Source organism: Setaria viridis, chromosome 4, assembly GCF_005286985.2.
Source record: "Setaria viridis chromosome 4, Setaria_viridis_v4.0, whole genome shotgun sequence".
NCBI lineage: Eukaryota > Viridiplantae > Streptophyta > Magnoliopsida > Poales > Poaceae > Setaria > Setaria viridis.
In genome coordinates, this window is record NC_048266.2 from 10,998,354 (window position 1) to 11,024,684 (window position 26,331).

General features: G+C 45.4%; 1 protein-coding gene across 1 annotated transcript; it reads right to left on the bottom strand.

Annotated features, from left to right (window-relative positions):
* Positions 1–468: 468 nt before the first annotated feature.
* Positions 469–2,214, bottom strand: LOC117851895 (3-ketoacyl-CoA synthase 5). The gene has a single exon (XM_034733806.2). The coding sequence runs from the start codon at positions 2,163–2,165 to the stop codon at positions 717–719; it is 1,449 nt and encodes a 482-aa protein (XP_034589697.1). The 5' UTR covers positions 2,166–2,214; the 3' UTR covers positions 469–716.
* Between the last annotated feature and the right edge of the window lie 24,117 nt (positions 2,215–26,331).

The window sequence follows — 26,331 nt, forward strand, 5'->3', positions numbered from 1 at the left end:
ACCATAGCCTATTCTTGAATGGCCTTACACTACACATTCCTCACGCTTGTTGAGTACCAACCATAAGTGTACTCGCCCTTGCTAAAACCGCTGCTTAGATCAAGTCAACTTTGAGGAGGTTCTTCAAGACTTCGAGGAGTTCCAGGCATACGTGTTCCCCAGTCAACTGCCTATGGAGTCGTCGTCTTCGTTAGAGTTCCGCTGCTATAATAAAGCCTCTTTTTGCTTTTTGTGTTAAAGACTATCGGTCATGTAATAAATATAATACTCTCTTTACGTCATGGCACTGTCTATGGTATTTACTCAAGTCGCTGCATGTGTGTAACTTCTTCCTGACGTGCATATGATTCATTAATCTGGTTTTGCGTTTAAACCGTGTGTGACGGTCTTGATATATAGAATCAATTCCACCATCCGTACGTAAGGCACTTCAGGTGGTTCCAGTACATTGCGATGTAGAAACAGATAGACACAAAACGGCAAAATGAATTCTTTATCATATTCATATTTGTGGTTACAATACGAGTGGTATTTAGACCAACATTTTTACAATCTTTTTCTCTATTAATATATGCCGAGCAAAACTCCTGACGGTTCTTAAAAAAACAGAGTTGTCTTCTTAAATAGTTTGAGAGACGGTCCTTTCCAACCGCAATTTATTAAACGATTATTGGTAATCTTAAAGTGATATATTTGCTACAGCATGTTTACGAATTTTAAGGAATAATACGTACTGGGTAGCGATGGATGCACCCAGCCCAAGGTCCATCTTCATTGTGGGCGGGAACGATGCACTCCCAAACTGCACTATTGCACTTGAACCCAGACCCAAATCCAATCATCCACACCCGGTTCCCCTTGTGCATGCGGCGCTTGGCCTCGATGTATGCCAATTCATACCACAAGGAGCTGCTGGATGTGTTACCGAATCGATGAAGTGTCATCCTGGATGGCTCAACATGCTCATCTGATAGGCTTAGGCTGCGTTGGATCCCATCAATCACTGCACGTCCACCTGCATGGACGCAAATGTGCTCGAATGCAGTGAGCAAGTTAGGCATGTATAACTTTGTCCTCATCTTGAGAAGCTTTTGTGATACGAAGGACAGTGCAAACCGCAGTTTCTCAGAGGCCGGAAGGATGAGCGGCGCAATGGTGGTGATGTTGGTTTTGAGTGTGTTAGCAGAAACGTCTATGATGTCCATGGTGAGATTGGCCCCCGTGTTTCCCTTGTCATCCTCTTCTTGATGAATGCATCTGTATGATTTATCATCGGCTGCGCTGAGTGTCCGTACGATGCACTTGAGTCTAAATCGGGCCTTTGCAGGTGATGTCGATAACAGCACGGCAGCTCCACCCATGCGGAACAAGCAATATGGAAGCAGCATAGCTCTCTCGTTCCCAAGATAGTAGTTGGGTGTCAGGGTTTCTGTAGATACGACTAATGCTCGTGCACCTTGGGGCATGGTCTGCAGTAGGTTCTTGGCGAGCTCTACTGAGATTAACCCTGCACTACACCCCATTCCAGATAGATGGATGCTCCGGATGTCGCTGCGCATCTTGTACTTGTTTACAATCATATCTGGCATAGATGGTGTTGGGCTAAATCCGCTGCAGTTTACGACAACCATGTCAATGGTGATTGGATCGATGCTTGTCTTGGCAAATAGATCATCGATGGCCGAGAAGACGACAAGCTCAGCCTCCTCACGAGCTGTCTCCAATGTGCAGTACTTGTAAGCTTCGAGGTAGCTGGCCATTTGAGGCAAGCTTGTCTCTTCACCAAGGCCCGATCTCTCGAGAAGGCGTGTCATGAAACGGACACTACGCTCGCTGAAATAGCTCACTTGGCGGGCATGCTCAACAAAAGTTGCGGAGGGTATACGGTAGTTATGGGGGGCACGGAAGCAAGCATAGTCGACGAGGTACACCATGCGTGGACGCTGCATGATGTACACAGTCACTGCGGTGGCCAAGATCAATCCAATCGACAAGATGTATGAAGGACCAAGGTCTTGAATTCTATCAGTGAAATCATGAGGCTTGCTTCTTGCCGTCACGACGATAGCTGCAATTGTGAGCGACACAGAGGCTGCTAGGAGGAAGTTGTCTATTGTCTTTGTGTAGACGATTTTGAGGAACTTGTGAATTGGTGATGGGCTCATGCTGGATTGTGTATGTGAAGCGATGTCGTGGAGGTGAGAATGGGAGGACCGGCCGAGGGCGAGGGGATTTAAAGTGGCGGAACAGATATGACTGTTTGCACGCGCAAGTGGACACCAACACTGAATTGAAGTTACTTGCCAACCATTCTAATCATGAATATAGATGTCTCTACCGTTTCTTTTATTTTTCATGTTCGTACCACTGGAATGCACTAATCAGCTGTCTAGTACAGTTCATTGTTTTGTTACATTTCACGTGTACGCAATGCGTGGAGGTTGTAGACAGTTAAGTAATTATTATTGTTCCATAGTATCAACAATAGTACAGTATGGGACCACATTGTTCTGCTGTAGTAGGTTCGAATTCGAATTCCATTACTGATGGGTTCCATTCTGGCTATCTCCTCCCACCTCCTAGCTGCTGCTTCCCCATGCCGAGATAGAAGAGCACAGCGACAGAAGGAAATAAGGGCTGAGATTAGGAGGCTATTATTGTTAGAGTTGATGCTAAGTATTGGGGGCTCAAAATAGGGTAAGCCTTCAATTTTTTGGGGCTCTAAAATGGGGACTATCACTTAGAGTTGTTCTTCTTCAATGTAGGAACAGAAAAACATAGGATTGGATTGTCCTGTCACTTGAAATCCTAGAGGAACTAAAATTTTCTCTCTAGCCAAAAAAATGAGTGATATTTTAGGTTTGTGCTAAGTCAAACCATCTTATATTAGACCAAATTTATATAAATATACAAATACTTATGATACCAAATAAGTATAACTAGATTCATCACGAAATATATTTACATAGTTGTATCGTAAATGTTGATACTCTTCTATGTAAATTTGGTCAAAGTATTTTAAAATAGCTTGATTTAGGACAAAGATAAAAGAGCAGTCCTTTCTAGATGAAGGTGTCAGTGTTTAGATCCGGCAACCTACTGAGGGGGTGCCCGAGGTAGTGTTTTAGTTAGTAGAGCTCGTCGAGATTAAGAACTCGAAGGTAAACGCAGACACACGATTTAGACAGGTTCGGACCCACTAGATTGCGTAATACCCTACCTCTTATGTGTTGGTTAGATTGAATTGCTTTGGAGGGGTCCCTGCCTCACCTTATATTGCCAGGGGCAGGGTTAGAGGTTGTTTGGTTACAAGAATTCTAGTTGGATACGACTAGAGGAGTTATACTCTTATTATAACGAGTACTTCCATAATCCTCAACTAGTTCTTGTCTTCCTATGTATACTATACCGTCCTGCGCTATGGTCTTCACGTCAGATGCGTCTCGGTATCCAGCCGCATATTTAGGACTGTCCAAACCTTCTGGTGGACCCATAGATGTATGTACGACAAGTCTCCGTGTACTTTTTAGTCAAATGCAGCAGTTCAGAGTACTTTTGTAGACTTCACCGACTAGTTTTGGTGCTCTTCGAGTACTTCATATGGTTGAATTTTCAAAGGTACTCAAAAACTGCCATGCGGCTAGAATATGCTCAAGTCTCATTTAACTCAGTCTCATATCCTTCAATTTTGAATTTTATATGGAAGTGCGACTTTTCATCGCACTCCATATGGAGTAGCCCCTGAGCATTAGGTTGAATCGAAGAATCAGGTTGAGGGTCAATCTGTAATTTGCATCACTTTTCCCTTAAAACCCGTAGAAAAAACCTTTTTAATCGATGGGCACATGGCACACAACCCTCGAGCCTTTAGTTGACTAGTTTGATGGGTATAAGGGTCAACCTTTGATCAACGTGTCCATCTCTGAAAAGAGATCTTATCTCCTCTCAAAAAAAGGAAATCGCCAACCAGTAGTCCTAAATTTTGGGGATCTTTAAATTGATTTTCCTTTATTTGCGCAGTTTTTACTGTGCCACTGTTATAAATAACGGAGGTAGTTATCCCTTTCGTTGTACCCTTGCCATATGCCTTTCCAACTTCCACACATTAGCCCTAGCGCTGCCGCCATTGTTCGATCTTCGAACACTTGGGTCACCGTCTTCCCACCAAACAGCCCCTGAGCGTATGCGACTGAAAATGCTTGTGGCATCAAAGATGGGACGGAAGGCTGCTGCGTCCAAAGTGGGCGAGGGTCGCCATTGTTCGATCTTTGAATACTTGTGCCACCATCTCCCCACCAAGCAGCCCCCGAGCATATGCGACTGAAAATGCTTGTGACATCAAAGATGGGAAGGAAGGCTGCTGCGTCCAAAATGGGCGAGGGCGAGACGAAGAAAAGGTCTGATAAGAAGGAGCTGCAGTTGCCGGCACCTAAATATGGGAAAACCAGTCAGACCGTGCCACCAAATCCTATCTGTGCCTGCAAGCGGTCAACTCTGAAAGAGGAGGAGATCAAAGTGCTCGTAGCCGCCAAATTACTCCAAGATCAAAACTTCATCAACTAGAGATCTGCTTATGGCAGCGCCTGCCCCTTGGAGACCTATCCCAATGAAACGGTAATGTTTTCTCACTTCATTGAGTGGTGTCTCGCATTGCCATCTTCTGATTTCTTCCGGGGCTTGTTGGATTTCTATAAGTTGAAGTTGATTCATTTGAACCCCAATAGGATCTTCCACAATTCTATTTTCATCCACTTCTGTGAAACCTTCCTGGGGATCAGGCCACATTTTTAATTATTCCGGCAATTTTTCTGTGTGAAGCCACAACCCTCGAGGGAACACACACTTTTGGTTGGGGGCATCGGAATTCATATGCAGGAGACAGTTGGCAGCCATTATTTGGATTACGAGTTGATAGACTCCAATGCCGGGTAGAAGGAAAAATGGTGCTATATTGGCAACCATGATCCAAAACTCCCCAAGCTGACAGGACACCGTCCGTTTTGGAACAACAGGTGGCTTGTTGAGCCAAGGCATGGCGATTGCATGCAATTGCCCGATTTGATGGGTAGAATCATCCAGCTGAAACAAGAAGGCCTTACCGGAGTAGGAATGGCCTTTAGCTTTATGAAGCGCCGCATCCAACCTCTGCAGTAGCGGTGCCATTATTGCTATGAGTATACTGGCCTCAATGATCCATCCAGATTCTCTTCTGATGAAATCAGCACAGATGAAGTCATGGTGAGCCTCAAGTGAATGTTCAAGAATGTGGACGGGATCCCCACTATTGTACGGGAATTCAGCACCTTACACCTGCCAAAGCCTGTAAGTACTCATGACCATAGCCCTCGTGTACTGATTTTGAAATGTACTAGTCTACTAACTTATCTCATTTTGCAGGAAGATGTTGCTTTGTACTTTTTTGCTCCTCCTCCCGGATCTGAATAAGTCTATGAAGCTGCTCCTCGCTTGTTTATACGGGAAGGTGATGACTAGGAGGAGGAGGTAGTTGAGTCCTCTAGCGGCACTAGTTCTGATGCTGCAGATGAAGTCAAGGCTCAGCCGTTTGCTAAGGCTGGGTCTTCCTCTGTAGCAAAGAAACGCTCTGCAATAGATGAGTTTTGCTAGAAAGTATATGTGTATATTAGGATGTATTTATCCTTTCCTTGTACTCCAAGTCATATTAGCAATATATATACAGAGGTCACCCCCCTTAATGGGGTGTGTGATGTTTCCCATCTACTTCTCTACATGGTATCACGAGATTAGATCGTGGGCCTCCTCTCCTCTCCCTGCGCCTCCTCCCTGCCCCGTGCAAAACCCTAGGCAGCGCCCCCCTACTACGCCATCACCACTCCCCCCTCCGCTGCACCTCCCTGTCCGACGTGCCCCATCCATGTCGTGCGCCATGCCCACCCTCTCCTACTTTTCTACAAGTTTGAAGCTGCAATCCCTCCACGACCGAAGAAAAAGAGGACTGTCATTGCAAAACAGGGCGTGAAGAATTCTATATCAGCAGATGATGTGCCTCCCAAGGTAATTACCTATGAGGAAGGACAAAATCCTAATTATCATGTACTCGCAAAGGATATTTCCAATGTCACCACCATGTCTACTCAAGATGACACTAGTGGACTGCAGGTACTCGAGCTGGCGACAGATGCTAAAAAGGTGGCTACTTTGGCTGTTCAAGATGAGTCGTTGGTGATTGAAGAAGTGATTGAGATTGACTATGATCCGTCATTTTGTGATGTTGCTAATGACCATGCATTTGGTCAAATGGTGGACCCTGCCGGCACAAGAACAACTCAAAGACTGGAGGGAGTACCACATGCTGGTCAAGTTTGCATTGTAGAGGTGCAGACTGCGCCCAAGGTACCCTCCCTAGGCATCAAGCCCTTGCTCTTAATAGGAGAGCCCAAGTTGAAGTTAAAAAGATCGTCTAGGTAATCCTAGTCCTTCTGTGACTACTTATTGTGAGTTCTTGGTTCTGTAGGAAATCCTCGGACATGAAATTGTCAGGACTTGGCGAAAAATCGAGTACTGATGGACTTGGCCCCTCAGTAGAAGATCCTGCCCTAGTGCCGTCGACCCCAATGCCTCAAGGGCAACCTGAAGAGACTATGACTAGACCGAGTGCTGTATCTAGTGTGGCTACATTAATGCACAAAGTAGTCGAGTCAATGGCGAGTGTAGAAGTGACAGCTCCCGAGCCATTGCCCAAGGGCCCAGTGACTACTTCTGGCATCATGGAATCTCCTGTAGCCCCCGAGCCAGTAGTAGGAATTGAAACGGCATCAGCTCTGGAAGCCATGGCAATGGAAGGTGCAGTGGCTAGGCCATCAAGTAGTCATGCTTTGGTGCTACAAGGAGAATTCTATGCGGAGTCTGAAGAGGATAAGAATATCTGTTTGGAGGACATCCGATTGATTGACGACCTGTTACTAAACCCTGAAATGGTGTCACTGATGATGGAGTTGCATCGTCGCCTAGGCAATTATATGCAAGTATATCTTCTTGCCCTTGTTTTGTTGGAGATAATCAATGGATTTGTGCTCATGAATTGCCACGAGTACTGATTTTTGTGCTGTAGCACATTATTGAGCGCTCCCGCCACAAGTCACAGATGCTTGAGGGATACAGAGATACAGTACTTCGCGTGGAGGTGCTAGAGGAGGAGCTTGCCAAAGAAAAAGAGTACTCCTTGCGACTGCTTATGAAATTTGATGGGACGGCTGCCGAGTACTGCAATCGTATTCAGAAGCTTATAGAACAAAAGGATTGCCTTATTGGGCAGAAAAGGTCCTTGAGCCAGAAAGTCAAAGGTAATCCTCTGCTCTTGCAACTTTATTCTGTTGATTCTACTTTTTAGTCTTTGACCCTTATTGTACATCCATGTATAACTTTGAAAAAGGTCAAGAAGGATCTTGAGGCGCAGGTCATGGATTGGAAGAATTCTTATTACCGTGTGACCGACCACCATGACAGGCTTGTTCTTCACGTGGAAAAGCTGGAGCATCACCTTGAGTAGGAGAAGAAGATGCGCGAGGATGGTGAGGCTGACCTTGTTCAAGTCATGGAGACTTTGAAGAACCATGAGGCAGAGGCGGAGAGTACTTCCTTTGTTCTAAAGCAAATCTGTGAAGCCGCCTAGCCCATTGCAGACATGATAGATCCTCCAGTTGAAGGTGTAGAGCCTCATCTGCTATCAGAGATACTCAAGGATGCACCTGAGAAGATTTCTAGCTATATTCAGAAGATGGTGAAGTCTATCTCTCAGCAAGCCTTGAGCTTTGTGAAGTCTTTCTATCCCCGGGTGAATTTACAACCCATTGTCGAGGGGATGACGTCGGATTGCTCGGATGAGCAATTCAAGGAGATTATGCAAGAGATGGAACACATCGCTGAAGAGGTAGCCAAGTAGCTAGACCTTGAGTAATTTTGCATTGTAATCAAACATTAGTATTGTAATGAACAATTGTCAATGCTTGTAACATATTGAAGTCTTTTATGCAATTATTTTCTTGCTTTGTGACTTGTTGTTTTTTAGTGCCTCTCACAATTAATCCTGATTGTTGCTCGTATGATTAATGTTAGTTTCTATGCACAACGCTTCTTTTGTGAGCCTCATTAGATGCATATTGTAGAGTACTTAGGACGCGTGTCCTTTTGTGGAGCGTGAGTACTCGAGCTGGATAGTATGCTACTCGGGGAGTAGTCTCTTTAGGGTTTCAATGACTAGAGCCTATCTTTACAACCTCTCTGAGTTGTATTGATGTTACGCTCTGGAAAGTCTGGAACTGTAGACTTGTTATTACAAGCCATGACTAGATAGATTTGTCTGATGAATAGTCACTCAGGTAATTAGTTAGCTCCTGAGGTACTGATGGCTTCTTTTTGGCAAGCTGCCATAACACATATATGTCCAATGAGTTAACTAACTCATGAAGTTTACTGCAGGCTTGCTTTGCAAGCCGCAATTGGATGATTTTGTCCGGTGAATGAATAACTTATTAGAATTTTGCGGACTTATTATTAGAAGCCGTGTTTGGGCGATTTTGCCCAGGGAGCTGAATAGCTCGTTGGAGTTTGCAGACTTGTTATTACAAGCTGTGATTGGGCGATTTTTCCCAGGGAGCTGAATATCTCATTAGGAGTACTATGAACTTGCTTCTGCAAACCGTGATAAGGTAGAAATAAGTAGTCGACTTATGACAAAAATATGACTACTTTGTTGAGTTGTAAATCTACAACTAGGGCTGATGGCTGATTACATGTATATGTAAATCTAAATTAAGGATAGAGTCTATAGAGTTGCTCGATGTTCCACAAGTTGTTGATGTCTTGACCAAAGGGGTTTTGTAGTCAATATGATCTAGGTCCAGTGACCTTGGAGATGATGAAAGGCCCCTCCCATGGCGAGTTGAGCTTATGCAGCCCCTTGGTGTCCTGGATACGGTGAAGGACCATGTCACCTATGTTGAATGATTGTTCTTTGACATTTCAATCATGGTAGCGGCGGATCCCTTCGAGGTATCTTGTGGACTAGATGAGTGCTGCGCAGCGAGCTTCTTCGAGGATGTCAATGTCTAGAAGCCTTGTTTCTTCTGCTGTGTCTTCCTCATACTGCTCGACTGTTGGGGATTTCCACATGACATCAGCGAGTAGCACAGCTTCAGATATGTAGATGAGGAAGTAGGGCGATTGCCCTGTAGGCTTGCATGGTTGGGTGCGTAGCCCCCAGAATATATTGGGTAGCTCCTTGAGCCACTTGCCTCTCTTGGTGTTGGAGATGTCATGCAGCCTTTTCTTAAGAGCATCTAGCATCATCCCGCTGGCGTGCTCAACCTGGCCGTTGGGCCGCGGATGAGCGATGGAGACATACTAGACGTTGATCCCACTGTTCTCGTAGCATTCCCACAACCCATGGTTGTTGAAGTTTGAACCCAGGTTTGTGATAATGCGATTGGGGAAGCCGTAGCGATGAACAAGCTCATCGAGGAAGTTGAGTACTCTGTCTGCTTTAGGGCAGGTGACTGGCTTCACCTTTATCTACTTGGTAAAGTTCTCAATGGCTACAAGTACTCAATTGAATCCTCCAAGCACCGTGGAAAGTGAGCCAATCATGTCGAGCCCCCAACATGCAAAGGGCCAAGAAGGTGGTACGGTGATCAGCTTGTAGGCAAGGACGTGCTACTGCTTGGCAAAGAATTGGCACCCTTGGCATTAGCGGACTAGTTTCTCGGGGTCAGCGAGAGCTGTAGGCCAATAGAACCCTGATTTGAAAGCTTTACCCATAATTGTGCATGTGGACGCATGGTTGCCGCAAATGCCTTTGTGGATCTCCTCCAATATGTCCTTGCTGTCTTGACGTGAGACGCAATTCATAAGTACTCCTCATGATGCGCTTCTTCTGTAAAGCTTGTCTCCGACTAGAACATAGTTCTAGCTACGCCGTGAGACTTGTTCTGCCTCTTTCTTGTCTGAGGGTAGCTTGTGCTCTTTGATGTAGTCGATGAAGGGAGTGGTCCAGTCTACATCAATCATCATAACCTCCCGATCTGGTGCGGTAGGATCTCAATCAGTGGTTGTTGATGGTGCTGACTCCGTTATTGATGGCTTGTGTATCTCATGGACAAACTCCTGCTAGAACTTGAGCGCGGGTGGATCCGAACATTGATAGGACGTCCACAGCAACGTTGTTGTCACGGGCAACATGGTGGAACTCCAAACCAGAGAGTTTGTTCTCTAGCTTGTGTACTTCTAGGCAGTACACATTCATGTTCTCCTTGTGGTGGTCCCATTCAATGTTGAGTTGATCGATCACCAACAGTGAGTCGTCATAGACCAACAACCACTTTATTCCTAGCGAGATTACCAGACGGAGCCCAAGATTACCAGACGGAGCCCATGCAGAAGCAGCTCGTATTCCGCTTCATTGTTGGACACTTCCTAGAAGATTTACAGGACGTACTTGAGTTGTTTGCCTTTGGAAGATATCAAGAGTACTCCTGCACCGATGCCCTCGAGCTTGAGTGATCCATCGAAATACATGACCCAATGCTCAAGACGCTCTGCTAGCGTTGGTAGTTGATTCTCCCGCCACTTTGCCATGAAATCGACTAGAGCCTGGGACTTGATTGCAGTCCTCGGCTTGAATTCCAGGGACAATGCTCCGACTTCTACCGCCCACTTAGATATTGTTCCTGTTGCATCCCGATTGTAGAGAATTTCTTCCAGGGGGAAGTCGGTGACAACGGAGATCTTTTACTCCTTGAAGTAATGTTGTAACTTTTGTGAGGTGAGCAGTATCGCGTACAACATCTTCTAGACCGGTGGATATCTGGTCTTGGAATCTAATAGTATCTCACTTACGAAGTAGACGGGCCTTTATACTTTGAATACATGGCCTGGTTTCAGTCTTTCAACCACAATCACCGTGCTGATAACGTGAGTAGTCGCGGCAATGTAGAGCAACAAATCTTCATTGGGTTTTAGCACCATGAGGACTGGTGGCTTTGATAGAAAATCCTTCAATTGTTGTAGGGCCTGATTTGCCTCCTCGTTCCACTAAAACTTGTCTTGCCACTTGAGTAGTTTAAGGAAAGGTAGGCCCCGTTCTTCAAGCCTTGAGATGAATCTGTTGAGGCCTGCCATGCATCCAGTCAACTTCTAAATGTCCTTGATGCCTGATGGGGCATGCATATTGGTGATGGCGAAGATCTTCTCGGGGTTGGCTTCAATGCCTCGGTGACTAATGATGAACCCGAGTAGTTTCCTGGAAGCCAAAATGAAGACACACTTTGTCGGATTAAGCTTCCACTGGAACTCTTGCGGACTTGCAAAAGTTTCTTCTAGATCTACAATCAGGTCATCGTCCACATACGCCTCCACGTTGCGGTATAGTTGCTTCTTGAAGCACTCCTGGATTGCCTATTGATAAATAGCGCCTGCGTTCTTCAACCCAAAAGACATTGTTAAGTAGTAAAAAGCTCCATATGGGCTGATGAATGTGGTCTTCATCTGGTCTTACTCTTTGAGAGCTATCTGGTGATACCCCGAGTAGCAATCGAGGAAACAGAGGAGGGCAAATCCAACTATGGAGTTGATTACTTGATCTATCCTAGGGAGTCCGAAGGGATCCTTTGGATAGTGCTTGTTGCGGTCTGTGTAGTCGACTCACATTCTCCACTCATTGTTGTTTTTCTTTTGCCCCCGACTTCTTTTCTGGAATCTTGAGCTCTGATGGGGATAGCTTCTTGGATGTGGTGAAGACATGCATCATCGAGTTTGGTACTTGGGTAGTTGCTGCTAGCTCCACGACTTCTATGTCGCAGTCGTACGACCTCTTCAAGTTGCCGCACAGGGAGAGTACTCCCTTGGGTCCTAGAATCTTGAGTACTAAGTACACGTAGTGCGGAATGGCCAGGAATTTGGCCAATGCTGGTCTTCCGAGGATGGTGTGGTATGATGTTTCAAAGTCCGCCACCTCGAACCGGATGTATTCTGTCGAGTAGTGTTATTTGATCCCAAAGGTAACTAGCAAAACCACCTTGTTAGTGTTTAGACCCGGCAACCTACTGAGGGGGTGCCCGAGGTAATGTTTTGGTTAGTAAGGCTCATCGAGATCAGGAACTCAAAGGTAAATGCAGACACACAATTTAGATAGGTTCGGGCCGATGAATAGCATAATACCCTACGTCCTATGTGTTGGTTGGATTGAATTGCTTTGGAGGGGGTCCCTGCCTTGCCTTATATTGCCGGGGGTAGGGTTACAGGTCAGCAGGTTACAAGAATATTAGTTGGATACTTCTAGAGGTGTTCTACTCTTATTACAATGAGTATTTTCCTAATCCTCGACTAGTTTCTATCTTTCAATGTAGACTATGCCGCCCTGCGCCATGGTCTCCATGTCAGATGCGTCTCAGTGTCCAACCCTATATTTAGGACTATCCAAACCTTCTGGCGGGCCCATGGATGTATGTACAACAAGCCCCCAAGTACTTTTTAGTCAAATGTTGCAGTTCCAAGTACTTTTGTAGACTTCACTGACTAGTTTTGGCGCTCTTCAAGTACTTCATCTTGTTAAATCTTCAAAGGTACCCAAAAACTGTCATGCACCTAGAATGTGCTCAAGCCTCATTTAACTTTAGTCTTCTATATTTCAACCTTGAATTTTATATGGAGTAGCCCTCGAGCCTTAGGTTGAATCAAAGAATCAAGCTGAGGGTCAATCTGTAATTTGCATCACTTTCCCCTTAAAACCCGGAGAAAAAACTTTTTATCGATGGACACGTGGCACACAGCACTTGAGCCTTTAGCAGACTAGTTTGGTGGGTATAAGGGTCAACCTTTGAACAACGTGACCATTTGTTGAAGCAAATCTTATCTTCTCCGAAAATAAAGGTAACTGCCAATCAAGTTTCCTAATTTGTGGGAATCCTTTTAAATCAAAATCCCTTTAATTGTCCAGTTGTTAATGCGCTGCTATTATAAATGACAGAGCAAGTTATCCCTTATGTGTTATCCTTGCCATTTTCCTTTCCCACTTCCGCACCTAAGCCCTAGCGCCGCCACTGCCCGATCTCCAAGCATTAGCGCCACCGTCCCCCGCCACTCAGCCCCCGATTGTATGCGACAGTAGAAGCTCATGACACCAAGGATGGGGAGAAAAGCTGCTGTTGTCAAGCCTGCCGAGGAGGAGAAGAAGAAAAAAGGATCTGGCAAGGGAAAAGATCTTTAGTTGCCGGCGCCTAAGTACAGGAAAACCGATCAGACTGTGTCGCCAACTCTTGTTTGCGCTTGGAAGCGGTCATCCTTGAAAGAGGAGGAGATCAAGGTGCTTGTGGCCGCCAAGCTGCTCCAAAATCAAGATTTCATTAGTTGGAGATCCGCCTATGGCAAACTGTGGCCATTGGAGAAACACCCTAACGAGATGGTAATTTTCGCTTACTTCATCGAGCGAGGCCTTGCATTGCCATCTTTTGATCTCTTCTGAGGTCTTCTAGATTACTATAAGTTGGAGTTGATTCATTTGAACCCCAACAGAATTCTCCAAACTACCATCTTTGTTCACTGCTATGAAACCTTTGTGGGAATCAAACCTTACTTCTAGTTATTCCGGAAATTTTTCCGTGTAAAGCCGCAACCGATGAGGGAACACACTCTAGTAATCAGAGGCACCGACATCCAAATGCGGGAGAAACTCAGCAACTTGTATGTAGATTATGAGTTGATAGACTCCAATTCTAGGTGGAAGGAAAAGTGGTGCTACATTGGAAACCAAGATCCGAAACTACCCAAAGTGACAGGACATCATTCCTCCTGGAACAACTGGTGGCTTGATGAGCCAACACATGGGGATTGCCTCCAACTACCCGATCTCATTGATAGAATAGCCAAGCTGAAGTAAGAATGGTTTACTAGAGTTGGAGTAGACTTTAGTTTTATGAAGTGAGAAATCCAGCCCTTGCAGCAGCAATGCCACTGGGGCTGTGAGTATACTGGTGTTAATGATCCATCCAGACTTTCTCCTAATGAGCTCATCATGGATAAAATTATGGTGAGGCTGAAGCAGATGTTCAAGAATGTGGGCGAGATCCCCACTATTGTGCGGGAATTTAGTGTCGCCAACCTGCCAAAGCCTGTAAGTACTCGTGGCCATAGCCCTTGAATACTATTTTGAAGTTGTTGGGTTTGCTAACTTGTCTTTCTTTTGCAGGAAGATGTCGGCTTGCACTTCTCTGCTCCTCCTCCTCCCAGATCAGACGTTACTTGCGAAGCTGCTCCTCGTATACGATGGAGAGCGCAAAGAGTGATGACAACTAGGAGGAGGAGGTACTCGAGTCCTCCAGCGGCGCTAGCTCTGACGCCGCAGATGAAGTCAAGGCCAATAAATCTGCTAAGGCTGGGTCTTCCTCCAGAGCAAGGAAATGCTCGGCTGCTGATGAGCTGGAAGCTGCAATCCCTCTACCCCTGAAGAAAAAATGAACCATTGCTGTGAAATGGCCCATGAAGAAGTGTGTCACCGAAGAAGATGTGCCTCCCGCGACAATTATTTATGAGGAAGGACAAGATCCTGATGATCGTGTACTCCCAGTAGGCGATTCCAATATCACCACCGTGTCTACTCAAGATGACATTGGTGGTTTGCAGATACTCGAGCCAGCGATGGATGCTGAAAAGGCGGCTGCTCTAGCTACGCAAGACAGGTTGTCTGTCATCGAGGAGGTGATCAACATTGAAGATGATCCGGAGCCTGCTGTTGCTGTTGATAGCAACATATCTGGAGTGGTGGTGGACCCTACCGACACAAGAACAACTCGAATAGCAGAGGTGGTGGCTAAGACTGGCAATGATCATGCTGCAACCATACAAACTGCGCCAAAGAGACTGTCTCCTTCCATCAAACCGCTGCGCCTTACAGGACAACCGTCTATGAAGTTGAGGAGATCTACAAGGTATGTCTTGCTGCTCCTTTAAGTACTAGTTGTAGCTCATGATCAATTTGTTGTGTCTCTAAAGTTTTGTCTTATGTAGGAAATCCTCTTATATGGACCTTGGAGGGCCTAGCTTGAGGCCCATGACCGATGGCGGTTGCCGCGACCCAAGCAAATCCGCGGCCAGAGGAACACCCCGCGATGACGAGTAGTCCTGGTGCCATATCATTTGTAGCAGCATTGATGCAAGATGTCATATCATCTTTGATTGACGTTGTAGTGCCAGCCCCCGAGCAATAAGCACCCGAAGAAGAGGCGGCGACTACCTCTAGCACCATGGCTACTCTCATAGCCCCCGAGCCAGAGGTGGAAATTGAAGCGGTGACAGTTTTGGAAGTCATGGCAGCCGACGTGTCTTCCGAGCTAGGTCCGTCGACAAACCTAGCCATGGTTTCGCTCAGCACAACTGATTTCAAAGCTCGTATGGATCCTCTATCGGCTGGAGAAATTCATCTTGAAGATATCCAACTGATCGACGACCCTCTACTGCACGTGGATGTGGTTGTTGGAATGATGGAGATGCACTGTCGTATCAGTGCTTATGCACAGGTATGCTTGATCTTGCTTCTTCCATTGATAGATAACTCGAAATTAGTACCCATGCCTTGATATGTGTACTTATTGTGTGGTGCAGGATGTCATCAAATGTTCCCGCATCACGTCTCACATGCTTGAAGGCTATGGCCACACAGTACTCCATGCTGAGGCCCTTGAAAAAGAACTTGTCAAGGAGAAGGAGTACTCCTGCCGGCTGCTGATGAAGTATGATGGAGCTGCCGCTGAGTATCGTAACCGAATCCAGTAGCTTGAGGAGGAAAAAGACCATCTCAAGGGGTGCAATAAGTCATTGAACCAGCAAATCAAAGATAATTGCTCTCCTCGTTGGATTCTGAGTACTGATTCTATTTGTAATACTGATCCTCTTGTGTATTATTTTTGCAGCACTCAAATAGTCAAATGAAGATCTCCAAGGACAAGTCACAGATTGGAAGAACACACATTACCACATAGCATGACAAGCTAATATTAAAATATGAAAATCTAGAGCATCACCTGGAGAAAGAGAGGAAAATGCGCGAAGATGGTGAAGTCGACTTTGTCAATGCCATGAAGACCATCCAGGAGTGCGAGGATGAGATTATGATAGCAACATCTACTTTGAGCAAGATTGTCGAAGCCGCCCAGCCAATTGGGGACATGATTGAGCCACGAGTTGAGGGTGTGGAGTGTCGTCCACTGGAAGATATAGTCAAGGATGTGCCGGAGAAGCTTTTTGACTATATTCAAAAGATGGCCAAGTCAATCTCCCTGCAGGTGTTGAGCTTCGTGAAGTCGTTCTACCCGAAAGCTGATTTGGCACCCATTGCTGAGGGCGTGGCGGACGACTGTACTAATGAAGCTCTTCAACAATATATGCGGGAGGTGGCCCCAATTGTTGAAGAAGTGGCTAAGAATTTGAACCTTGAGTAGATCTGTATCAAGCAAAACATTAGTATTGTAAAGAAAATGATTATGGATGCTTGATGTGTAATATATAATGTAGTCTTTGCACAATTATTTTTTGCTTTGCGACTTGTTGTTTTTAGTGCCTCTCACAATTAATCCTGATGCTTGCTCGTATGATTAATGTGAGTGTCTGCACACAAGGTTTCTTTTGTGAGCCTCATTAGATGCACACTGTAGAGTACTTTAAGATCGCATTCTCTTTTTATGGGTTGCGAGTACTCAGGCTATCTGGTAAGTAGACATCTAGGCAAGTAGTCTCTTCAGGGTTTCATCGATTAGAGGCTATCTTTACAATCTCTCTGGGCTGTATTGATGTTGCACTCTAGAAAACATGGAACTGCACACTTGTTATTACAAGTCACGACTAGATAGAATTTCTTGCTGAATAATTACTCAAGTAGTTAACTAACTCTTGAGGTACTGATGGCTTCTTTTTTGTAAGCCGCTAAGGGATAGATTTGTCCAATGAGTTAACTAACTCATGAAGTTTACTGCAGACTTGCTTTGCAAGTCGTGATTGGACAATTTTGTCCAGTGAGTTGAATAACTCATTAAAATTTTGTAGGCTTGTTATTACAAGCCGTATTTGGACAACTTTTTTCCTGGGAGCGGAATAGCTCTGAGGAGTTTTGTGGACTTGTTATTACAAGCCGCGATTTGGGCGGTTTTGCCCAGGGAGCTGAATAGCTCTATGAACTTGCTTCTGCAAGCCGCAATAAGGTAGAAATAAGTAGTCGAATTACGATAAAAATATGACTGCGAACTTGCTTTATTGATGGCTGATTTACATGATTGTGTAAATCTGATTTATGGGTAAAAGTGACATAGATGCTCGATGTTCCACGAGTTATCCACATCCTCACCAGAGAGATGTTGGAGCCTATACGACACAGGTTTAGTGACCTTGGACACGACGAACGGTCCCTCCCATGGTGAGTTTAGCTTGTGCAGCCCATTGGTGTCTTGTATACGCTTCATGACCGTATCTCCTATATTGAACGAATGTTCCTTTACATTGAGATCATGATAGTGGTGGATTCCTTCAAGGTACCTTGCAGACTGGACAAGTGCTGCACATCGAGCTTCTTCGAGGCTGTCTAAGTCTAGACACCATGTTTCTTCTGCTGCACCTTTCTCGAACTGCTCGGCTGTTAGGGATTTCCACGTGGCGTTGGTAGGTAGGATAGCTTCGGATCTGTAGACCAAAAAAAGGGCAATTGCCCCGTAGGCTTGCACGGCTGGGTACCAAGCCCCCAGAGGACATTGGGTAGTTCTTTAAGCCACTTGCCTCCTTTCGTGTTTCCGATATCATGCTACCTTTTCTTGAGAGCTTCCAATACCATCTCATTAGTGCGCTCAACCTAGCCCACGGATGAGCGAGAGAGATGTACCGGACATCAATTTTGTTGTTCTCACAATATTCCCAGAACTCGTGATTGTTGAAGTTGGAGCCCAGGTCTGCGATAATCCGATTGGGGAAGCCGTAGTTGTGCACAATTTTGTCAAGGAAGTCGAGTACTCATCTTCCTTGGGGCAAGTTACTAGCTTCACTTCAATCCACTTAGTAAACTTCAATTGCCACTAGTACTCGGTTGAATCCTCCAGGCGCCGTGGGTAGTGAGCTAATCATGTTGAGCCCCCAGCATGCGAAAGGCCAAGAGGGTGGTATAGTGATTAACCTGTAGGAAGGGACGTGTTGTTGCTTGGCAAAGAAATGGCATTCTTGGCATCGGTGGACTACTTCCTCGACGTCAGTGAGAGCTGTACACCAATAGGACCCTGCTCTAAAAGCTTTGCCCATGATCGTGCGTGAAGTCGCATGATTGCCGCAAACACCTTTATGGATCTCCTCCTTTATGTCCTTGTCATCTTGCCGTAAGACGCACTTCATGAGTACTCCTAACGTTGCATCTCCTCTATAAATCTGGTCTCTGACTACAACATAGTTCTTGCTGTGCTGTAAGACTTGCTTTGCATCTGTCTTGTCTGACGGTAGTTTGTGCTCTTTGATGTAGCCACTGAAGGGAACTCTCCAATCTATGCCGATCATCATAACCTCCCGATCTGGTGCAGTAGGACCTCGATCGGTGGTTGTTCATGGTGCCAGCTTCGTTATTGATGGCTTGTTTAGCTCATGGATGAAAACCCCTGCTGGAACTTGAGCATGAGTAGACGCAAGGTTGGAGAGGACATCTGCGGCAACGTTGTTGTCGTGAACTACTTGGTGGAACTCCAGGCCAAATAATTTGTTATCTAGCTTGCGTACTTCTAGGCAATACGCATCCATGTTCTCCTTGTGGCGATCCCACTCATCCTTGACTTGATTGATCACAACCACTAAGTTGCCATGGACCAACAATCGCTTGATTCCTAGAACAGAGCGATGCATACAAAGTACAGAGACCCGTTTACTTCATCAGTGAGGTATTGTCAGATTTCAGGGCCAGATACCCGCCAGTCCAGAAATTGCTATTCGCAATACTGCTCACCTCGCTGAAGCTACGATACTACTTCCAGGAGCACAAGATCTCTGTCATCACAGATTTCCCTCTTGGAGAAATTCTCCACAATTGGGATGCAATAGGAACAATATCTAAGTGGGCAGTACAACTCGGAGCATTGTCCTTAAAATTCATGTCAAGTGCAATCAAGTCCTAGGGCCTAGTCGATTTCATGGCATAATGGTGGGAGATTCAACTACAAATGCCAGCAGAGCGTCCAGAGCATTGGGTCATGTATTTCGACGGATCACTCAAGCTCAAGGGCACGGGTACAGGAGTACTCTTGATATCTTATAAAGGTGCACAGCTCAAATACATCCTGCAAATCTTCTGGAAAGTATCCAATAATGAAGTTGAATACGAAGTGCTTGTTCACGGGCTCTGCCTAGCAGTCTCACTAGGAATCAACTGATTGTTGGTCCACGGCGACTCAGTGGTTGTGATCAATCAAGTCAACGATGAGTGGGATCACCACAAGGAGAACATGATGCGTATTGCCTAGAAGTACACAAGCTAGATAACAAATTCTTTGGCCTAGAGTTCCACCAAGTAGTTCGCAACAATAACATTGCTGCGGATGTCCTCTCAAAGCTTGTATCTACTCGTGCTCAAGTTCTAGCAGGGGTTTTCATCCATGAGCTAAACAAGCCGTCAATAACGGAGCCAGCACCATCAACAACCATTGATCAGGTCCTATCGCACCAGATTGGGAGGTTATGATGATCAGCGTAGATTGGAAGGTTCCCTTCATTGGCTACATCAAAGAGCACAAACTACCATCAGACAAGACAGACGCAAAGCAAGTCTTACAGCGTAGCAAGAACTATGTTGTAGTTAGAGACAAGATTTTATAGAAGAGATGCAACGTCAGGAGTACTCATGAAGTGCGTCTTATGGTAAGATGGCAAGGACATTCTGGAGGAGATCCATAATGGCGTTTGTGGCAATTATGCATCTTCACACACGATCATGGGAAAAACTTTCAGAGTAGGGTTCTATTAGCCTACAGCTCTCGCTGACAACCGAGGAACTAGTCCGTCGATGCCAAGGATGCTAATTCTTCGCCAAGCAATAGCATGTCCTTGCCTACAAGCTGATCACCATACTACCCTCTTGACCCTTCGCATGCAAGGGGCTCGACATGATTGGCCCACTACAGATGGCTCCTGGAGGATTCAACCGAGTACTAGTGGCAATTGATAAGTTTACCAAGTGGATGAGGTGAAGCCAGTAACCTGCGCCAAGGCAGAAAGAGTACTCGACTTCCTCGACGAAATTATCCACCGCTACGGCTTCCCCAATCGGATTATCACAAACCTAGGCTCCAACTTCAACAATCACGAGTTCTGCGAATACTGTGAGAACAGTGGAATCAACGTCCAGTATGTCTCTATCGCTCATCCATGGGCCAATGGCCATGTGGCAGAACCACCCAGATTAACCTGGCTAAAGTGTACTCAACTTCGCCTCACATGCGAACCGACACTTTAATCAAGTTAAAATGGTAGTTGGTCGGGTTATACCTGATAAACCACTTGTCTCGGATCAAAATGAAAAGCATCTCAAATGAAGGCGAGTCCAGAGATTACAACATTCCAGTACTTAATACATAATTTCAATTTTAGTTATTACACAACCATTGCTCAAAATTGCATAAAGTAAATTGTTTCATAGTTTAAGTAGCAGAAAAAGGATGGCAACTAAACGTCGAAGCAGAAACATCATGGTGAAGCCAACCATGATATCAGTTACCATGGTTCTCACTGACCGAGGATGGGTCCCACTCGATCGTCCAACCCGGAGGGAGCTGGGTCGGCCAAGTCACTCTTTCAGCAAAAGCACTAACATCCAAGTTACCTGAAAGTAAAGCCGCAAGCAAGGTTGAGTATACTAATACTCAACAAGACTTACCCGTCGGGTGATAACTACTCCACCAACTTCTAGACATGCAAGGATTTTTGGCTGAGGGGTTTGTTTTGCTAAAAGCATCTAAGTAGGTCCTTACTTTCAAGTTTTAGCAGCAGATTCTAGTAGCTTATTTATTCTAGGTAAGCAACCTATTCTAAGCAAGCATGTTGAGCAAGAAAAAATTAAACATGCAATCCATATTAATCATCATACTTTTCTCCACTTCTTACTCAGTGCGGAATAGTGATCAAGTAGTCTCCAACTGTGAGAGACAGACAATTCGAATCGAGTTTCTTAACCTTGCAAGGTGAACCTAATCCCGTGACAAGTGTGTACCACAATGGGTCCACACATGTCAGCCGTCCCCATCAATCCTCGAGCACGTGTCAGGGCCACTTCCCTTGAATACAATGCCCCATGGTCCCGGACGCCGCCTTACCGTGACTGCCCTTGTACCCACATGATGCATTAGGGGAACTAAGTTCTAGAGAGAGTGGGACGGGCTGCTCACGTCCCGGTTTAATCAGGTACTAGGCTTCCCTGTCCTATACTAGGTATGAGATTAGTACTTTCAAACACTTGACCACGAACGCCGACATATTTCGGCCTTAGCATTTTCATCACTAGATAGATGGGGAAATCCACCAAAACAGAACATATAGCCCAACCCCGCCCGTCAATCCTTATGATTTCAACATAAATAAGCAGGCAACTCCTATAGCTCACGAGTGACAGGAAATCACTCGACTTTTACCGTGTCCCTATTTAGCATTGCAACTACACATCTTAACATACTAGTATTCAGCACATAGGTACCTAGGATCATGCAACTAGGGTTTCAAGCAACTCCTATGAACTTAAATGCATAAACATAATCAATCATAAGTAGTGCATAAAATTAGAAATTTGGGATATCCTCTGGGCTTGCCTTCCTATTCTAAGTTAGTAAGGAGCTCGTTGGAAGCTTGGCTCGCGTCTTGCTCGGCCTCAGCGTGATGCAGCTCGACAGATCCTTCCTCTGCAGTTGGTAGCAACTTGTAGGTTCCATCTACGAGGTTCGCTTCTACATGAGATGTTATGCAATATTCAAGTTCATGTTCTCACGAGCAAGATGTATTCATCAGACTTGTAGAGTGTAAGTTAAACATGTGACCCAAGTTAACATTTAAACTAAGTTCTTTGTGAGATAAAGTGTTTTCGTGTTTTGAACCCTAGGTTTTATTGATGGTGATTGTGGTGGCGGAAACGGCGGTGGTGACGAAATGGCGGTGGCAGAGCTCCTGCGCCAGCGAGGTCATCAGCTGAGAGGCTTGGCGGAGGCTCGATGAGCTGTGCGTGGGTGTGTGCGTGGCTCTAGAGGGCCTAGTGGGCAGCGGGGAGGCTCGGGAGGGGGTTCTCAACGGTGAGGTTGGTGGCAAAGCTCTGGCAAAGGGGCGGCAAGGGTGTGGAGTGCCGGTGAGCCGTGTTAATGGCTTGTATAGGCCGAAGGGGGTGCGGGGGTGCGAGAGGGAGAAGCCAATGGCTCGGGGCTGCTCGGGCGAGCATTGGGTGCAATGGCCAGGGTGGAACGCCACTGGTGGAGCTTGGGCGATAGTGGCGGTTAGCTGGCAGCGCTGCAGCGTGCGTGGGCGGCCTTCCGGCCATTGGCTGCGCAAGATAGCGAGCCAGGGAGATGTTTTGTGTTGCATACATCTACTAGCCAGGGTGAGCTTGAGTTGTCCTGTCACGCCAGCGAGAGGCGGAGCGGCAACAGCCAGTGTGCGGGCGCGTTGTGGCAGCGAGCGGCACGTGACCGTGGTGAGGCGACTGGGTGAAGCAGATGCGGCGCCAGAGGATAGGATTGCGCCGGCAATCATTGGGTGAAGGGGCGCTTCGTGTGGTCGTGTCACCGGTGGCGATAGGGCAGCGGTGCTGCGTGAACGTCAAGGATACACGTGGCATGGTGCGACACGTGCAGGTGGTGACCACGTGCTGGCGCGAGTGTGGGAACGTGGTGGCGTGTGAGGCTGTGCTATTTGAGTTGTTTTTGCAGTGAATTTTGAATTTAATCTTTGGAAAGTTCAAATTTCAAAGTTGTCCAAAGTACAGACTTCAAACCCTAGAAAGGCTTTGATATGAAAACTTGGCAACATTTGGAGATAAACAAGCCTAAACTTTGGAAGAACGCCAGTTTGCAGGACTTAGAGATTTTAACCCTGTTTTTGGATTTGAGCTGAACATCAAACTGAGTTTCCTCCAAAAGTTCAAACCAAAGTTGAGAAATTCCAAATATAAAAGTTGTTGTCCATACTTCAGACTCAAAATCTTAGAAAGGGTTTAGGTTCAAAACTGTTTTAGATTTGAAGATAAACACAGACAAAGTATGGAAGGGCAGATGTTTTTTAGGACTTAAGAACAATTTTGAAAAGAATTTGAATTTGGCTGAACTTTGACTCGAATTTTGATAGTGTTCCATTCCAAACTTTCAAAAGATCAAATAATCAATGTTTTTTGTTTTGAAAATTTCTACAACTCTTATATTGGCAAAAATTGGAGTTGTTATATCAAATTTGAATTTATTAATTGCCCCTAATTTAAGTCTTTTGAGGGATATTTTGGTAACTTTAGTGTTTGAACTTCAATCGAAAAGTGGTCTTTTGAGGTGTTTGAGATGTTTTCTACCATTCCAACTTAGTCTGGGCATATTTCATAATTGGTCTTTAGTTTGACTTGGTTTGGGTCAAAATTTAGCCTCTAGTGTGATGTTTGATGTGTTAAAATGAGGTTTGCACTTAATTAGAGCTAAATTCCAACTTAGGTGCTAAATTTAAACCTTTAAACACTCTAATTGGGCTTTTAAAGACTAACTCAAAACGAGGGATGTTACAGCCTACCCCCTTAAAAGGAATCTTGCCCTGAGATTCGGGTGAAGTAAGACTAGTGTGGCTGAGCACGTACCTCCCTGGTCGAAAAGAAAGCCGTGGAAGTTTTGACTAAGATATTCCTCCATTTCCCAAGTAGCTTCATTTTCAGTATGATTGCTCCACTGAATTTTGAACATCTTTACTACTTGTCTCTGGGTTCTCCTCTCTTTGTGATCAAGGATCTTAACTGGGTATTCCGCATATGAGAGATCGGGTTCGATCCACACATCTTTGTGCTCAATAATTTCAGCTGGGACTTGGACACACTTATTTAGTTGAGACACATGAAAGACATCGCGGATAGCGGAGAGTTTTGGTGGAAGCTTTATTGGGTAGGCAACTAGTCCACAGATCTTCATGATTTCATACGGACCGATGTAGCGAGGAGCTAACTTTCCCTTTACTCCAAACCTATGTACACCTTTGGTTGGTGAAACTCAAAGGTATCCATGGTCTCCAACTTCAAACTGCAAGGACTTTCTCCTCTTATCAAATTAGCTCTTCTGTATCGATTGTGCGGCCTTAAAGGTTTTACGAATCACTCTTACTTTGTCTTCCGCCTCAGTTACCAAATTTGGTCCATATACGGTTCTTTCTCCCACTTGGGACCAACTTAGTGGAGTTCGACACCTGCGACCATACAAGGCTTTGAATGGTGCCGTCTTTATGCTGGCCTGGTAGCTGTTGTTTTACGAGAACTCGGTTGACGGTAGGCACTTGTCCCAGTTCTTGTCATAATGGATAACATAAGCTCGTAGCATGTCTTCCAAAATTTGATTTACTCTCTTAGTCTACCTGTCAGTCTGAGGGTGGTAGGTGGAACTGCGAATCAACTTGGTGTAGTTGCTCCCAAAAACGTGCTACAAGCTAAGCACCTCGATCGGAGATGATCGTCTTAGGCACTCCATGTAAGGAAACAATGCGACCCAAATATAGGTCAGCATACTTCTGGCCTGAGTAGGTCGTGTGAACGGGGAGAAAGTGTGGCATCTTGGTAAGTCTGCCCACTATGACCCATATGGAATCATGTTTTTGGGAAGTGTTGGGTAACCCAACGATGAAGTCCATGCTAATATCTTCCCATTTCCATGAGGGTATGGGTAGTGGTTGAAGTGTACCTGCTACCTTCAAGTGGCTTGCTTTCACTCTCTAACATATATCACATTCCGACACAAACGTAGCAATCTCTACCTTCATCCCAAACCACCAAAAATTCTTTTGGGGCTCACCGGCTGACTGATGGGGCCAAGTTGACTGCTGACTGGTTAGGTCAACGTTAGCTGTTGACCGAGTCAATGTTGGACGTTGACCGTTCAACGTTGACGTCAACCGACACGTGGCACCCTCCTGTGCTACCACATGGCGCAACCAGAAGCTGACACATGTCACCATAATTAATGTTTTTTTGAAAAAAATTAAATAATTAAATAAATCCTTTAATCTTTAAAAATTTGTAACTAATTCATTTGAACTCCGAAAAATATGAAACCAGTTGCATGAAATTCGTAAAATTGAGCCCATGCTATTTGTAGCTAGTTTGATGTTATTTGGATCTTCTAAATTTGGATTTCTTGGATTTTTTGCTAAGATGTAAGGCCAATTAATTTATATTCCGCCGTATCTCATTCTGTTCAGACCCAAACTATGACCCGGAAGACTCTCAAGACCCCGACTACACCGAGGAGGATCCCAACGACTATGGATAAGGTGCCATGTCACTCCCAATCATATAGATCCTAAGCGTGCTTAGTTGCTAGCGCTTTATTTATGATGATTGATTGCATAGAGTATGTTTCTAGCGATGCCTGGATAATTGTTTATCCTATTTTCCTGATTACCTACTTGTGGACTAGCTACAGACCCCTAGATAGTCCACCTTACTTATATCCATATACATGCTTTTGCGTTATGGATGGGCAGATGCCATGGCTTTGGTGATGGGATTCCTTGTAAACTCTCGCGTGTGTTTTGGGTGAGTGTGATTCCTTGACGTGTTTTGGCGGGAGCGAGCTGTGGTTGGTACTCGGAAGGGCCTTGCCATGGGAGAGCATTCTGAACTCTCTCCACCCCCCTATGCCTATGGCGGTTACCTTGTTTGACACTGAGGAGTATGTGGTGTACATATATGTTGTAGGTGCTTCGGCACATTCTTGTGGAGTTGAGTGCTCGCTCTCAGCCCTTAAGGACCAAGTCAGTTTACCACCAGTCACGGTTTCTATATTTGTACATACCGTTCACCTTGTTATCGGTGGGGTTCCATCTGAGACTAGTGGTGGATAGTGCTCAGCCCGTAGGCGGATTGGAGGATCAATGTAAGGAGTTCGAGGTGTTGACTTGCTTTGACCAGACTGCACCCAGTGTGGGTAGGTTTCGCAACTTTGAGGTTCTCAACTGGTGATGGCGTGCCCTGCAGTTGAGGATTGTTCCAGACTTGAGGAAATAGGAGAGTACTATCCACTTACTAGGGCTCTGGCTGTTAGGTGGGGTTTGGACAGATCGCTACCGTTCAGGCTCCAT

Excerpts from the sequence above, each read along its gene's own strand:
- LOC117851895 (XM_034733806.2), bottom strand. The coding sequence starts at position 2,165 with ATGAGCCCATCACCAATTCACAAGTTCCTCAAAATCGTCTACACAAAG.